Genomic DNA, 15,942 nt, shown 5'->3' on the forward strand with positions numbered 1-15,942 from the left:
CAAACTTTCAAACTCAAATTAGGAAAGCTATTTCTAATTAACACATTGAGTTTGATTTATCTCATTTCACAACAGATATTCAAGCAGACTTTTCTCCAAAGATAAACATCACGACAGTTTAACTATTAGTGTTTAACAAAGAAACAAACACATGGATCTGTGCCTGCAAGGACAAACCTGAAGAGATTACAAGAAGAAAGAGAAGGTCACAGAGAGTTTCACCTTTAGCTTTTCACCTTTATTAATCCAAGGTTAATAAATCTCTACAACTTATTTAATATTGTTAATATCTGTAAATAAACTGTTAAAACAATCTTCACTTCTTCACATTATATGCTAGACAAAAATGTTAACAGTCAAGTTGGACTATTTTTAATATGAGAAAGCAAATCAACAGAATAGAATCCGTTTAAAATATAGTTCCTGGATGTGCTGTAAGTGTTAACAGACCAGACTGAGATCAGTTCTGACTCAAGGGAACCCGAACACTGTTATAAGAAACAGTTTAACTGAAGGGATTTGACTTATGTGTGTTTTTGGTGCAGATTTGCGGTTTCTATGGCTCCTTATGAAGCAGTTGGATGTATTTCTGAGAATTCCGAAGCACAAAATCAATCAGCACATTTCATTACGCACACACACACATTCCACACAGAGGTATGTAATGCAGATTCTGCTGCCCTCTTCTGTCACTCCGACAAACTGCAGCCTTTCACCACTCTCTTTACAACACACGTGCACCGCGTACCGTACACATTACACTAATTTATATCCAGAAATACTTATTTCACTTAATTCTTTTAGTTTTTGAGAATGACGAACACAGATTGAGCTATGTCTTTCTGATAAGTGGTGTTCTGCAAACCTCAGCACATTCCCAACTTGACCTTTATCTTTCAGGGGTCAGATGTCAAGGATCATGATGAGTAACCCAGTAGCGTGGGAGAGGGTGGCACTTACATTCAGTTCAACCCCTAATCAAAGGCACAACAACAGTGTACAAGTGTCAGCCAATTAATATCCTCCTCCAAATTCAGGGTACTAGAATAAGATGTGTATTGTCATGTGTGATGGATTCAGTTGAACTCTCTTGTCTTCTAAAACTGTGTATACCATGTGAAACTAAGTGTTTCTGCATCCGTTTGTAAGTAAATGCCAGCAAGTGTTCTTAGTTGGTGTGCGTTTCAATTGATCTTTATCTCATCTTTGAAGTTTGACTTATGCCCTCTCAACTGTGACCCCATGTTGGATAAAGCTGCGGAGGGGCCGAGTAATTCATTCACAAAACGAACACACAAAAGTTCTCTCAGTCCTCTCAACAGCATAGCAAAAAACTAAAGAGTATGCATATCAAGAGAGAAGAAAAGAGAGAAACAGAGGAAAAGATTAATATAAATAGTGCAGCGAAAAAAAGAACTAGCGAGAGTGTGTTTGTGTCTTTTTCCTTCTTTCAAATTTCTGCAAAATGGATATATACATGGTCAAATGTGTGAAATAAAGCTAAGATTATTCATAGTTTTTATGATATGTCACACTCTTAGAACACCCACCTGGAGGGCAAAACAAGGCTTTCATCCACTACCCAGGATTTATTTTTTAAAAGGTACGTTATGAAACTTTTGTCCCTCTGGTGGTTAAAAAAAACTGCATGAATTTTGTGGAAGAACATTGTTTTGGTTTTGCTTCAGATGAATATGGTTCCCTATCTGTTGGTCACATACAGCATTATGTCGACTGACAAATGGGGTCTCACTTGGGATCCCCAATCACCTGCCGGATGAAGGGGTAGGCCCTTCTCAGGGGGATCCAGCGTGTCATTCCGTGCTCTGCGTTAGAGTGCGGATCGGGACGAATTTTTCTGTCCGAGCCCGGGCCGCGTCCGACAGAGCAGTAACCGAACCCGGTTCGGTAAATACCAGGCGTAAATATATTTATGTCCGAGCCCGACCCGAGACCGTCAGTTAAAATGCCATTTTTTTTTTCATACTAATGACAAATGTACGTTTGTTTGTGTGGAAAGCCCGCTTTTATTAAGCAACGGGTCGTGTATCCATCCTCTACTCTGGGTGAGGACCAGATGTCGATTGCTGCATCGGAGTGTGGGCTATTGTCCACTGGAGAGGAAGATGAAGCTGAGCTTCCCCCTTCTGGGGTGGTCACTCATGCTGAATCGGATTCAGAGTTGACGGGCATGCTTGCCCGAGCCGCCGTGAGCATGGGACTCGCAGTTAGATAAATGGTTCTTAGGGGGAGGAGTGCCCTTAGAACAAGTGTCCAGGCACATTATTGTTAGACAAGATCATTACTGCAGTGGCTTATCAATTACCTAGAGTTGCTGGAAGTGCTACTCGCCCTACGCTGTTGCTTTACGGCAAAGATGTGTTGGTCCGCACGGACAACACTGCGATAGTTGCATACATCAACCACAAAGGCGGTGTACGCTTATGTCGCATGTCACAACTTGTGTGGCCAACGCGCTTTAATGACAGCTCGCACTTCTCGATAGAATTGAGACTCAGCTGATCTGGAGTCAATTCGGGGACGCACAGGTAGACCTGTTTGCCTCCCAGGAGTCTTCCCACTGCCTGCTCTTTTACTCCTTGACCGAGGCACCCCTCGGCACAGACACGCTGCCACACAGCTGGCCCCAGGGCTTGCGTAATTGCGCATTGAGTGACTCAGGGCTTGAGTCAGGGAGGAAGAGGAGCATTTCTTGATGGTTGTGCTTTACTGGCCCACCCGGACCTGGTTCTTGGACCTGATGCTCCTCGTGACAGCCCCTCCCTGGAGGATTCCCCTGAGGAAGTACCTTCTTTCTCAGGTAGGGGGCACCACATGGCACCCATGTTCAGATGTCTGGGACTTCCTCGTGGCTTCTGGATGGGACGCGGAGGACTTAAGCGGCCGGCGGTGGTAGACACTAACCCTCAAGACAGAGCTCCCTCTACTGGGTGAGCTTATGCTTTGAAGTGGAGTCTGTTTGCTGAGTGGTGCTCTTCCTGCCAAGAAGACCCCCTTCCTGCCAGAGAGGTTGGAGTGGAGGCTGTCCTCCTCCAACTTGAAGGTGTATGTTGTTGCCATCGTGGCACATTAAGTTACAGTTGATGATAGGTCACTGGGAAAGCACAACCTGGTCATCAGGTTCCTGACAGGTGCCAGGAGGTTAAATCCTCCCAGAACGTGCCTCATCCCCTCCTGGGATCTTTCTCTAGACTGCAGAGAGATCCCTTTGAGCAACTGGAGTCAGTTGAGCTTAAGATCCTGTCTCTAAAGACTCCTGACCATGCTCACTACCATTAAGAGGGAAGGGGACCTGCAGGCTTTCTTATGTGATCCTGAGACCCCGGTCCGGATACTGCAGGTGTCCAAAGTTCCCACCACTCCTTTTTGGGACCAAGTGGTGAACTTGCAACGGTTGCCCCTGGAGGAGGCAGACCCAGCCCTTGCGTCAGTGTGTCTCATCCACGCCCTGTGTATTTATGTGGACTGCACGCAGAGCTTTAGAGCAACTTGTCATAACTTGTCAACTTGGCATAAGCTTGCCCAGCATAAGCTCCTTGACAGCAGAAGGGAAAGGCTGTCTCCAAGCAGAGGTAGGCCCACAAATTAGTGGCTGCCATCGCCTTGGCATACCAATCCCAAGGTGTGCCGTGCCCCTTGGAGTGAGGGCTCAATCCACTAGGACACACTGTTATACACACACAAATTAACTGGCGTAGCTGTAACAATATGGCAAAATTGAGCCAGAAAAATCAAATAAGAATTTTAAATCAGATCAGACCCAAATTGATTAAGCTCTGTGTGGCGAGCAGAATGAGGCAGAGGGCCGTGAGAGAACGGCACGAGGCCGGTCGCGTGATTGATGATGAGCTAAACCTGCACGACGCACCGGTCTCGTATCTCTCACAGAGGAGCGGGAGTATAAAATGAGGAGCGACAACAGTGAAGGACGAGAGAGGAGAGGCCTGGACTTTGTTGTATTTTGTTTCTGTTTTATTATATGTGGCAGCAGTCGTCTGTGAGGGGCTAATAATAAACATAATCAACTAAACGAAAGTAAAGCAGCTGCCCCTTACGGATGACTGCTGCTTAAACTAAAAAAAAACAACAACATAAAGTCCAGACCTCATCCTCTCTTGACTTGCACTGACGGCACTCCTCCTTTTATCCTTCTGGAGCTCCTTCGTGGGACTCAAGACCTTTTGACCGTGAACAACACAAGTGTGACTCCCAAATAAACAATGGCAATATATCTGTTCAATTAAAATACCTCATTGAGCTGTTGAGTAATAAAAACGCAATCTCGGCATTGCTTTTACATTTAAAATCCCTCAGTTCTCACCATCTCCGAAAAAGCCAAATTGATAGACTTGATTGAAAGTCAAAATTCAATATACTGTACACCTTATTGATCATCCATCCGTTCATTCATTCTCCATACCACTTTTCCTTTCTAGGGTTCGTGGGAGGCTGGACCCTATCCCAGCATATGAGGATGAAAGCGGGGAAACATCCTGGACAGGGGGCCAATCCATCGCCTTATTGGTGATGAATACTATACTGGTGAACAGAATATGAAAGCAATGTGCTAAATTGCACATTACATGATTTTCCATAAAACCATTCATATGAAAATGCTTAATTATTGCCTATAATGCAAAAGACTATATTGGATTCATCTGCTTTCTTGTATGAATCATCAATAAGGTGTTTAACTGAATTTGTACTTTCAATATCACTGTCTTATACATTAAACGTTTTATATGTTAAGCGTTTTAGTTTGTTCATATATATTTATTTTTCTTCTTTTGAGAGGTGTTAAATATCTGTGGAAAATTGACAGACCTGTGCTTCAGTTGTATGGATTTTTTACCGCACAGTCACATGACTGAAAACTATAAATTGGGAGCTGAAAACAATATAAAATTAATACAAAATATTTGATAAATAAAAAAGGATGCATGGATGTGTGAAACTTTTTGAATAGCTAGCATTCTGATGCCATAAGAGCAGAACAACTTGGAATATGGCCACAGTGAATTCCACAGAAGGTTCCATAGATGTCAGTGCGCACAGATTTCATGTGGGCTTGATTGTGAAATTTACAATGGAGCAGCATTTCCCTGTTGTCTGCTGAGTCTTGGTGTACCATTACAAAATGCCGAACATAGTTTAGCATAAAATAAGACAAGTTAATCACAATGTAGAGGGACATCCTATTTGTCTATAGAAATACAGAAAAAAAGCATGTAAACTGCTAGTTTGAGGGCCACTGCACCAAGATAACATGTGATCGGAAAGACCTAAAAAGTTGCTCCAAGTGGATTCTCCCTGTAATTAGTGTTCTGTATTTTGCTTTGGATAAAGTCTATTTAGCATCTGCTACTAACTAACATGACCTCAAACTTCAATACTGATTTCCGGTTTAAAAGAAGTCAGAGGAGCCCCCATCTTTTACAAAAGCACTCAAAACACATGCTGTTTGAGGAGAATACTAACTCTTTTATAAGCCCTACAGGGCTTGCAAATGCTCTAGAGTTTATTTAAAACCAGTAAAAGATCTGGAAAGAGCTCGGCCCCAGAAACACACCTAGCCCCTCAAGGCTTATTATAGCACAGTATCAAAAGTCCAGATGATAAATCCCACCTTCTCCTCTCAACACTTTCCAGAGGCCCTGAGTCCACGTTGTTTCTCTTCTACTGCTGCCAAATTTCGCACTGCAGTCTCTTATTTGGGTTTAGCGCCATCTAGTGGGAAAAGTTTGTGTAAGCTTATCTATCTATCAATACCGGTATATCCATCTATCTATCTAGACCCCCTTATAGAAATGATGATAGAAAAAATCATTGAATATTGATGGAATATTGAACACAGTATCAGTTTAAATAATAGGTAAAGAATTTTGACAAAAGGTGTCCTTTTTCCAAGTTAAATATAATCAACTTTCAGAATATTTAACATATTCTGTATTGTTATGCTTTCATTAAGTAAACTATATGCATGGAGCAACCATTTTAGTTCATGCTTATTTCACTTTGCAAGAAATCCATTCATCTCCACTTCTCCTAAACATTTTTTACAGTACTACTGGTGTTGAGGAAAGTGCTGTTGCCATGTTGAAAAATTGCTACCATAGTTTCTAGTATTTTACCCCAGTTTTATTTGTGTGGGGGGCTAAATATATTTAGGTAATATAAACCGGATTAATAGATTTACCCGTCAAAATAAATAAAATAATACAATATTCAATAATTAGACATTATAATAAAACTATAAAATATGAAAAATTGTGTCGGTTAACATATTACAATGCATGGTTCCAATGCTAACACCAAGTGGTTGGCTATTCACAATCACAGCGTCAAATGACCGGAAGACAAAAGAAGGCACTATGTGCTCAGTGCTCATAAACGTGTCTGCCCGCCCGAGGAAGGCGAGAGGGGTGATTCCTCGAGGGGTGGGCAACGATGCGCGCTATTGAATGGTGAGCGCATAGTGAATGAACTTTCAATGGAGGAGGCAAGGATGCGCGCGACAGCGCACGCGCCACACCCCCGCGTTTAATTAAAACATCTCAGGGTTCGGCTGAGTGCGAGCGAAGATGGCGACAGAGTGAAGGAGACCACGGAAAGATGACAAGCCCCCTACAAACAGACAAACGCGCACAAGCTCTTCACCCCGCCGCCTCAGAGATGCCCGTGATTAAGTAAGACACGGCTGCGTACGATGTGTTGTCAAGGAGATGCGGGGTAGGTGATGGAGTCTCGCGGCATGTGCTTTATCATGCACTGTCTCGGTAATTCAGACGCAGGTGTTTGCAGTGCAGATTCATTTTGAGCAGCAGGTGAACGGGATGCTTCGAGCCATCATGTAAACGCCGCGGTGGGGAATATTGCGGAGGAGACCCGCCCGTGTGAGCTCGCGCTTTGTCTCCCCCCTCTAAAATATGATCACGGGCGCCTGGCGGTGTGGAAGGAAACTTGACGCTGAGTTAGAAATCTGCCGCGTGACCGAACCCATCGACAAACCGTGCTGTGAGCCGGAGAAGGTGCAGAGATGGCGCATGAGCCTCGCATCGCTGCTTTTTTTCACGGCGCTCCTGTCCGATCACCTCTGGCTCTGCGCGGGAGGCAAGCTCCACCCGAGAGACCGGACTCACCGGAGGACGTGGAGCAACGCGAGTCACGACGCCCAGACGGGCCTTCGCGATGAGGACTGCGGGGTCCTCTTGAGCAATCTGACAAAAACCGGGCCAGAGTGCGTGGAGGCTGATGCGCGGCGCCGCGCGCCTCTGGATTCCGCGTGCTCTACGCTTTACCGACAGAAGAGCGGGTCGGTGAGCTCCTCCTATTCTATAGCGGTACCCACGGTGTCGCCACACGCGTTTTTGCAGTACTTCCGGAATTTCAGCTTGTCATTTTGCGACGTACTCACAATAGCGGACCTGCTGGAGAGCATGACTAGTCCGGATGGGCTCAACTGCAGCCTTGCGCGTGTCATTCATGACCTGTTCAGCGGCGGACCGGAGGACGGGGACGTGTGCAGCGCTTGTGTTCACGCGTACATCCGACTCGACCAACACGCTCAGGAAAAATATGAGGAGTTTGACATAATAACGCGCAAATACATGGCGGATGACTACTCAGTGCGCTCGCAAACACACCTGTGTCAGGTGAGAGGCGCTTTTAGTTACTACCATCAACACTTTGGATGAGGTGAATGATGTAAATGCTCTTCAAAAAGCACGTAGTAATACCAACCACCCACAAGCTTGAGTGAAACATTTAGCATAAATAATGTGAGCATGGTAATATTTGTGTTTCAGGCAGTGTATAAAGCCTGGCTTTGTGCGGAATATTTTCCGGTTCCACAACGGCAGTGTGCAAGGTGGCTTCCGTGCAGGCGCTACTGTGGCGAGGTCACTGCTAGCTGCCCCTTCATCCTACCTGACAACGACCGTCTGCTGTATGCCGGCCTGCCCAGCTTTCTCTGTGCAGGTAAACGTCAGTCAACGCAGGTAACACTGTACATACACTATAAGGCTCAAAAATGTATGGACAACCCCTTCTATTGCAGTAAATGTACAGAATTGTGTGCTTCCAACTTTGTTGCAACAGTCTGGTCCTGGTTGCATGAAAGCTCTTAAGTGATAAAGTTACATGGTTAAGGGTACCCTTAGGCATGGTAGAAAAAACTTAAGCATCCACTTAACTTAAGGAACCCAAGAATGAAAATGATCCCATCATTTACTCACCCTCAAGCCATCCTAGATGTAGCCTATATGACTTTATTCTTTCAGCCGAACACAATTGGAGTAACATTATATATATATACATTTATATATAATATCCTGTGGCTCTTCCAAGCTTCATAATGGGAGTGAATGGTAATGTGAATTGATTTTGAAACCCAAAAAAGTGCATCTGTCCATCACAAAAGTAATCCATACGGCTCCAGGGGGTTAATAAAGGCCTTCTGAAGCAAAGCGATACGTTTTTGTATGAAAAATGTTCATATTTATAACTTTATAAACTGTATTTACTGGCTTCGGTAACAGCCGCACACATGTCTAGTTCTGGCGGAAGAGTGCAACAGCGTGTATTGTCAAAAATCTAATCAAATGAACAACAACGTTTTCATATTTTTCATCACTGTTCGCTTAAATTAATAATCTCATGCCAAGCTTTCGTCTTGTGCACAAGAGTGACTGATTATAACGGCAGGCTTGGGTGTTTTCCCTCGTCTTCTAAATGAATCGCTTTTTTTTTGTCCTTGGTCCAGTTTAATTTAGATTTATTATTTCAAGTACTGTAAAGCCGGTTAGCACACAGGACTAGACCCCGAGCTGCGTCTAGCATTCAGACACTATATAACATGATGTGCTTTGTTCTTGTTTTCCAGTTAGAAAAAATTATACGAATGCTTCTTGTTTGCCGATTGGCTGCAGTTTGTAATAATCTACATAATCAAAGTTTGAATGACAAATTTCTAAAGCTTTAACACATATTTCTATTCACATGCTTTTTGTGCTCCTTGGGAAACTAATGATAATGATATTTTAACTATCCTGTCAAATCAAATTCGTTATGTGGCATTCCATGACATCCTTTTTAAATGATATAAAATCATTCGGAAATAATAGTACTAGTAATAATAATATTAATGATAACAATATACACCAAAATATATATTATAAATAAATATATATATATTGTCTTATTATTAGTGTAATGATTCCCTGTGTCTCTGTTTCATGGAATTTTATTTTGATATTCTTTTGTTGTTGTGTTCAGTTCCTGTGGTTTAGTTCCTGTTTCTCTTGTTTCTATTGCTGTCTTGTTAGTTTCCATAGCAACCCTTGTTTGTTACTATGACAACATATCACCTACACCTGTCCTTCATTTAGCCCCTTTTCATCGTGTGTATATAAGGGGCTGTTTACCCGTCACCTTTGTATAACTAAAAACGGAAAACTTTGTATGCGTTTTGGCCGTTCATTTACACGGCAACAGCGTTTTGGTGGCCTGAAACAAGAAGTTTTTTAAATCGTATTTCAAAGTGCAAGTTTTTGAAAATGATACTGTTATCATCAATGTAAACAACAAAAACAGGAATTTGTAAAAACGGTGACGTAATGCGCGTGCGTATTACATGTTTATGACCATGTTGCTATAGGCTCGTGACATCACAAACTACTGGCATGGCAGCATAACGCAGCGTTTTGAATCATTTTCGCGGATCAGTGTGAACGGGGATCGTTTTGAGAACATTGTCGTCTGTACACAAAAAAAGCAAAGGAAAAACTTCCCTAAAACCTCAGTTATCTTCTGTTCTTGGTCTTGGTGATTCCTTGTGTTTATTCAATGTGATTTCTTCATTCGTCTGCGTCTTAAAATGTGGAATGCGTGGAGGTGTTTTTTTATGGTGATTTTTTGATGAACAGAAAGAGTTTGAAATAGAAATATGAAATGGAAAATAAAAATGTGAATTATTTTAAATTATTTAAAATGTTTGGCATTATAACTGTCTTCTTCAAATTTGTATTGCACGTTTTGCACATTTACAAAGCGGGACAGAGAGCATACTTTTATCATAAGTCACACCACACTTACTAACATCCAAAAAAGCCAGATTTGAAATGAAATGGGCTTAAAGATGTAAATCAGGACGTCATTACACTGGGGATTCAATATAGGCCTCAAAATCAAGATATTTTTTAAAACTAAGGAATAAATCTGTTTATTTTTCACTGAAAGCCAATTTAAAAAAAGGTTGAGAACCAGTGTTCAATATGGACCTCACTGTGTGCACAGGCTCCTTGATATGCTGGAATAGAAAAGGGCATTCTTCAAAATGTTGGAGTTGAAGAAAACATTGAAGTTGAATTCCTATGGAAAATACAAACTCTGTTCCAAATGAAATTAAGTAATAAGTGTAAAACAAAGAACAATTATTTTTAATTGTATAAAATACCACTGATAAAACTCTTAATGTGTGTCTTTTGACTAAACATTGTCATATGATCAAATTGAACTATTGTAAAACTATTATTGTTCTCTAAAACTATTGAAAATCATATATAAATATATCATTTGAATGAGAACTGAAAATCAAAACAAAAGCTAATTAAAAACTAACAGTTTTATTTATATAGTAATTAAATAATGCTAAATTAACATTGGGTTGATGGAGCTGGGGCCTGTACCATGATGGTAGTTGAACAAACTCCTTGTTACAGGATTAGTTTTGAGTTGACAAAACCAAACCAATCTAACCAGGCTTTGTTGGTACCACGACACTGATCAACTTTCTCTGTCAACTCAGGCTTTGATCCTGAGTTTAGGAGTTCAGGTGTGACATCAGTAGCGAACAGCTACAGCTCTGTTCTGCAGAATATTACGAGATTGAAAAATATTAAGAATTTAAACAAATTTACACAGCAAGAAGAAAATAGCTGTCTATGAAAGATGACAACTAAACGAAAAAGTCTTGCTATATCAGTGCAAGTAAAAGTTGTGAAGTTAGTTTATACAGTTGATAAAGCTATAGAGAGAATTTAACTTTTAAGCTCACATGTAGTCATTTTATAGCTTTATTTATTGATTCTGAAGCTTATTTATATTACCTTTTATATATTTAATTTATTTAAACTGTGTGTAAAAATAATTGAAAAAATTGTTAAAAAACAATTGTTGTACGTGTGATCGATTAATAATTACATAAATAATATCTAAATCATACAAAATTATTCTTCTAAATAAGTGTTACTAAAAGCCAGATGATTTTTTTCTTTAAAAATCATTTGCTATGTAGTGACCTTTAATTTGGAGAAACAGGAGGAGTGACTTTATTGCATCAGGCATGTGTCACTTTGCTCACAGCTGATTGGTCCAATTTTGGTTGGAGAACTCTTACCTGGAACATCACCTGCCCTGGACCAGGTTAGCCATAGAGCGAAAGTTAGTTTGGCGATGAACACTGCTAAAAGCCAAACCACTTTCCTGGTGCCTAAAACCCAGGGTTGGCGCAAACTAAACTGAAACATAGCTGGCTAGCCACCTAAACCGGCTTCATGGTATAGGCCTCAGGACATGACGTGCTGCTCAGTGAGTGAGTCGGGAAAACCGCTCCAGCTGATTCGCAAGTGTTTGTGTTTACTAAGAAGAACCAGCTTATTGGAGATATTGGTTCAGAAATGTTTGTTTTTGATTCACAAAAATGAGTCCTCTCCTAAGCGCCATTTGCTCTGTGTACAGTGTTCTGTCCGATTCTAAGCCAGTGTTTCTCTGTTTGTCATCAGGGCTTGAAGAGGAGTATTTGAGCAGCCAGGGTCCAGACTGCTGTGATGTGAGATGGAGTGGCTGTGACTCCGCTGTAGGCGCTGCATGTGCTCTGACACGACTCCCGGGCTCTTTTTCTTTGCATAGGAGGCTATCATCAGGAGCGGTGTCTTGTACAAATCGTCTTCACGGCAGTAAATTGAAACTGTGTGTGCTTGTTCTCTTCTTACTGCACACTGTCATCTCCATAACAACATTGCAGCATTGCAGCACTGGCTCCTTGGAGGCAATAGTACCTCTAGAAGAAGTTCCCATGAGGGAGGAGTAAGAGACTGGAACATCTCCCCCTATTGAAAGACGCACATACTGTGAGAGTGTTTTTGTCTGCTGTGCATGAGACGAACCTTACCAAATGCCTGGAAAACACAGGAAGTCTCAGCACTGCTGAAGCGTCTTTGCCTGTCTTTTTGATGGTTGGAACATCTGGCTTGATCTGAGCGTGTGTTTGTTTGAGCGAGTGAATGTTTTTAACTGTTTTTCAGTGTTCCCTTTGTTTTATCAGGACTAACTGGACATGCTACAAAACAGTTCATGAATGTTGTCTAAAATAAAAGAAGATTGGCAATCTTTTTTTGTTTTAGACAACATTCATGGAAACAAAAATGAATGGATGAAGAATGGATGGATGACATTGTTACATTTCTCCCCTAATAAAACCAACTCTACTGGAGACATTTTTCATATTTACGATTCTCTTATATATTACAGGAGCATGGTTGCATCTGAATTTAGGGTGGTTTCTGCTGGCATTTTCTATTACATGTTCTTTTGTAGGTCTTTTAACAGTATTATTTTCAGGATTACATGCTCTGTTCATTGCCGTTTTTTTCTCTCTCTCTCTCTCTCTCTCTCTCGCTCTCGCTCTCTAAAGGCTTCTGCTGTAGCCAACACCTATTAACGCCTCTCACATTTACTCATGAGTTTTATTTTGGTCTTGATGTTTCGGGGTGTTAAGGGGGCTTTGGTAGTTACCATTTAGCAGATGCCTTTCTTCCAAAACAAGTCGCACTGCACTAATTGAAAGAAATACTGTGGGAAAAACTTCAGAAACATTACAAATTCACTCCATGTGGTCTGTCACAGTTCTACAAACTCCTCAATAACAACATGAAAACAAGTTTAAAATTAGTACATCATTCAGACAGGGTGGGTTTGGGAACTTACAACTTTTAAATAATGGTTAGTGAAATGTTTTTTATTTATTAGTAAATGAATATATTTCATTCTGCTCTTGCTGTCAGACTGAGAAGCAGTTGTGGGAGAAAAATCAGCTGTCCCAGAAAGACTAATGCATTAATGGTGAGGATTAAGACTGTCGGCAGGTTACATCGTTACGTCAATAGGTGGCGTCAAGTGACTGTCTTTTTGAATGAGTCGGAGGTTTGTTCATTCAAACGATTCATTTAAAAATGATTAATTCAGGAATGAAACAGGTGATTGGCTGTGTTTGAAATCGCATAATCTTTTTAGTAGACACTTATTTTGGATAAGTCATTTCTTAAAAAAAAAGTAATTGGACGTACTACATTCACCATGTTGTCATTATCATGTGACCTACCAATGCCAGTTACGTCGCTTCATTGCCATTCACCACTCCTCTCCCGGGGCCTCATGGGATAGTAAAGTGTCCATGTGTACACTTCTGAATTGACTTCAGAAGCAGTAGGTCATCCGGGTACTTTTTGGCTACTCTTTTTGTCTTTTAAAGTCAAAAGTCATCATTTGTCTCTTTTACGATGTAGAGTCGTTCAATCAAAAAGATGCCCCCAATGCTCTTTCATTCAAATTGCACGAACATGCAATGCAAGAGTGGATGTCTCTTTATCATAGCAAAATAATGCTTTGTGAAAAATAAAGTGAAGATGACAAACGAAGAACAAAAAATGAACATGCAGTACACAAGAGAAGGCTATACAAGCAAGAGTTCATTGTTAGTTGTCAGTAGCACACCAGCTCCAGGCAAACACTGACACTCAAAACTGTTACTTTAGCTAACATTACAACAGCATGTCTTGGTTCTGTGAAACATGGCAAAAGCAGTTGTTCATGTACGAAGCAGAAACAATGCAACCTTGGAGTCTGTTTCCAGGTCTTCCCGCTCTCTAACGTCGCTCCAGCGCTGGAAAGCTTTTCTAAGTGGATTCTAAAGCTCTATCCTGGTCATTACCCTTCTTTTTCCAGTGATATTTCTATGACCTTTTCTCTTTTATAATGTCTCTCGGCTATCTCTCTTTCTACAGTCTTTCTTCAAATCTATCTCTTGCTCACCCTCTCTCCTCCCCCATCATGAGTGCATACGCCCCCTACTGCTGATTAGCTACAAGTGCATTGTGGTGCTCGGTCTAATCCACGTTCAACAGCGTTTCTCAGAAACCGCTTACAATACCTTCAAGTTCTTCATGTAATCAGTTGCAGTGCCATTTTTTGTTGGGCTTTTTTCTAAAAACTTTTCTCAGTATTTGCAGGCATGTTGTAATACAGAGACATTTCCAGGGGCAGCTCTAGTCAGAGACAACACAGGACACCAAAAAACTGGTAAACAGGGAAGTCTGGTTACCCTCTAGATTAGATGATTAAACATCAAACTGTTTCCTCTGCTCATGTGAGTGTTCATGTCTCTGATTTTTTTTTTTTTTTTTTTTTTTTTTTAGTTATCCAGGCCATTATTAATCGTCAGGTAGAATTTACTAAAGCAGTTGGGCTTGTTTATCCATTTGTTGTAGATGTAACCCTTTATCTCGGTTAATTCATCAGTTTTCTTTGAGTGTGGAAGTCTTAGAGATAAAGTCTGTGAGCCGAGTCACTAGATCATGTTGCCGCTTCTTTTGGGCCTTTTTTCCACTGAAATTATCTCCTCCACGATCTACACTCCTAAAGAGAGATGTTCTGCATGAGCACAGACTTGAATCTTTCAGATCCTGATGCCAGTTTTCCATGCATGGACTTTGAGACTGCACTGTGGCAAACCAATAAGCCGTGTATTTCATTTTCTCTTATTTACCCGTCAACTATGTTATACATACCCTTCATAGACCTGTGTGGTGATAGTTTTGGCCAGTAGGAGGTAGTGTTTTCTCATTGTGTGTTGGGTTTGAAAGTATCTTGCAGATTTATCAACATCAGTTTACCCACTTCACTGTATATCTCTACTTCATACTGTAAATACCACTTCCTTTTTGTAGTGAAAAGAATAGCTATTTGTAAAAGGTCAAGCGACCAATCGAAACATTTTATTGTTTGATCATTATTTAATCTTCTATATTAAAAAAAATAGTTTAGGGACGTTCTCTCACTCACTAAAATAAAGCAATCATATTTGAACATTCAGCTTGTTTAATGTTTTTAAGGCCATTGTTATATCGTTTGCTGAATTTTGTATGCTACTGGCCTACATCTAGTCTCTCTCTCTCTCTCTCTCTCTCTCTCTCTCTCTCTCTCTCTCTCTCTCTCTCCCCCTCTCTCTCTCTCTCTGTGTGTGTGTGTGTGTGTGTGTGTGTGTGTGTGTGTGTGTGTGTGTGTGTGTGTGTGTGTGTGTGTGTGTGTGTGTGTGTGTGTGTGTGTGTGTGTGTGTGAGAGAGAGAGAGAGAGAGAGAGATTGCTGTTTTCTTAAACTCTTAGCACCCTGATTCCAGCCTCTCTGGGCTCCGTATGGGCTGGATTCTCTGTTAAGTTAATTTGTATAATTTAATTTCAACTGCCCAAGGGCTTCAGACCCATACTTGAATATTCACTGCAGCGTTTTTTAATGCATTTGTGTGTTTGTGTGCGCCTGCGTGCGTGTGTTTTTTGGCAAATGTTTTTGTTGCGCGTGCGCGTCTGCATGCGTGCGTGTTTTTAGAACTTGTTCCAGACTTTGTGGGTGGGTTGAGCTGTTGTAATGATGCTTTTATTACATTATTTAGTAATGTCTGCGTTTAGAGATACATCATGGATTGTTAGATGACATTGCCTGTGTGTGAGACAGCTAGACCGTGTGCATGTGTGTGTGGCGCTGAATCGATTCAGCAGCAGTGTAGCTGTGAATATTTAAGTGATTTAAGATTAAAGAGTCTGGAGTCGAATAAAAGCGGCCCAGATTTAATATAAAACCATATTAAAGAG

General features: G+C 41.1%; 1 protein-coding gene and 2 long non-coding RNA genes across 3 annotated transcripts in view; 2 read left to right on the forward strand and 1 right to left on the reverse strand.

The window, feature by feature from the left end:
• LOC306995400 overlaps positions 1–4,899 on the forward strand; it is a 36,516-nt gene extending 31,617 nt beyond the window's left edge. The window contains exons 3-4 of the long non-coding RNA XR_013796839.1: positions 1,542–1,603; positions 4,458–4,899. This is a non-coding gene — a long non-coding RNA (uncharacterized lncRNA). The remainder of the gene's footprint in view (positions 1–1,541; positions 1,604–4,457) is intronic.
• Positions 1–15,942, reverse strand: part of LOC306996212 — a 1,114,438-nt gene that overhangs the window by 514,482 nt on the left and 584,014 nt on the right. The window lies entirely within an intron of this gene.
• On the forward strand, positions 6,367–12,887 carry nalf2 (NALCN channel auxiliary factor 2). Its single transcript, XM_079606982.1, has 3 exons — positions 6,367–7,673; positions 7,827–7,998; positions 11,802–12,887. Exons 1-3 carry the CDS (start codon positions 6,948–6,950, stop codon positions 12,107–12,109), a joined length of 1,206 nt encoding a protein of 401 aa, XP_079463108.1. The 5' UTR covers positions 6,367–6,947; the 3' UTR covers positions 12,110–12,887.

This window comes from Phoxinus phoxinus (assembly GCF_949152265.1).
Source record: "Phoxinus phoxinus genome assembly, chromosome: 3".
NCBI lineage: Eukaryota > Metazoa > Chordata > Actinopteri > Cypriniformes > Leuciscidae > Phoxinus > Phoxinus phoxinus.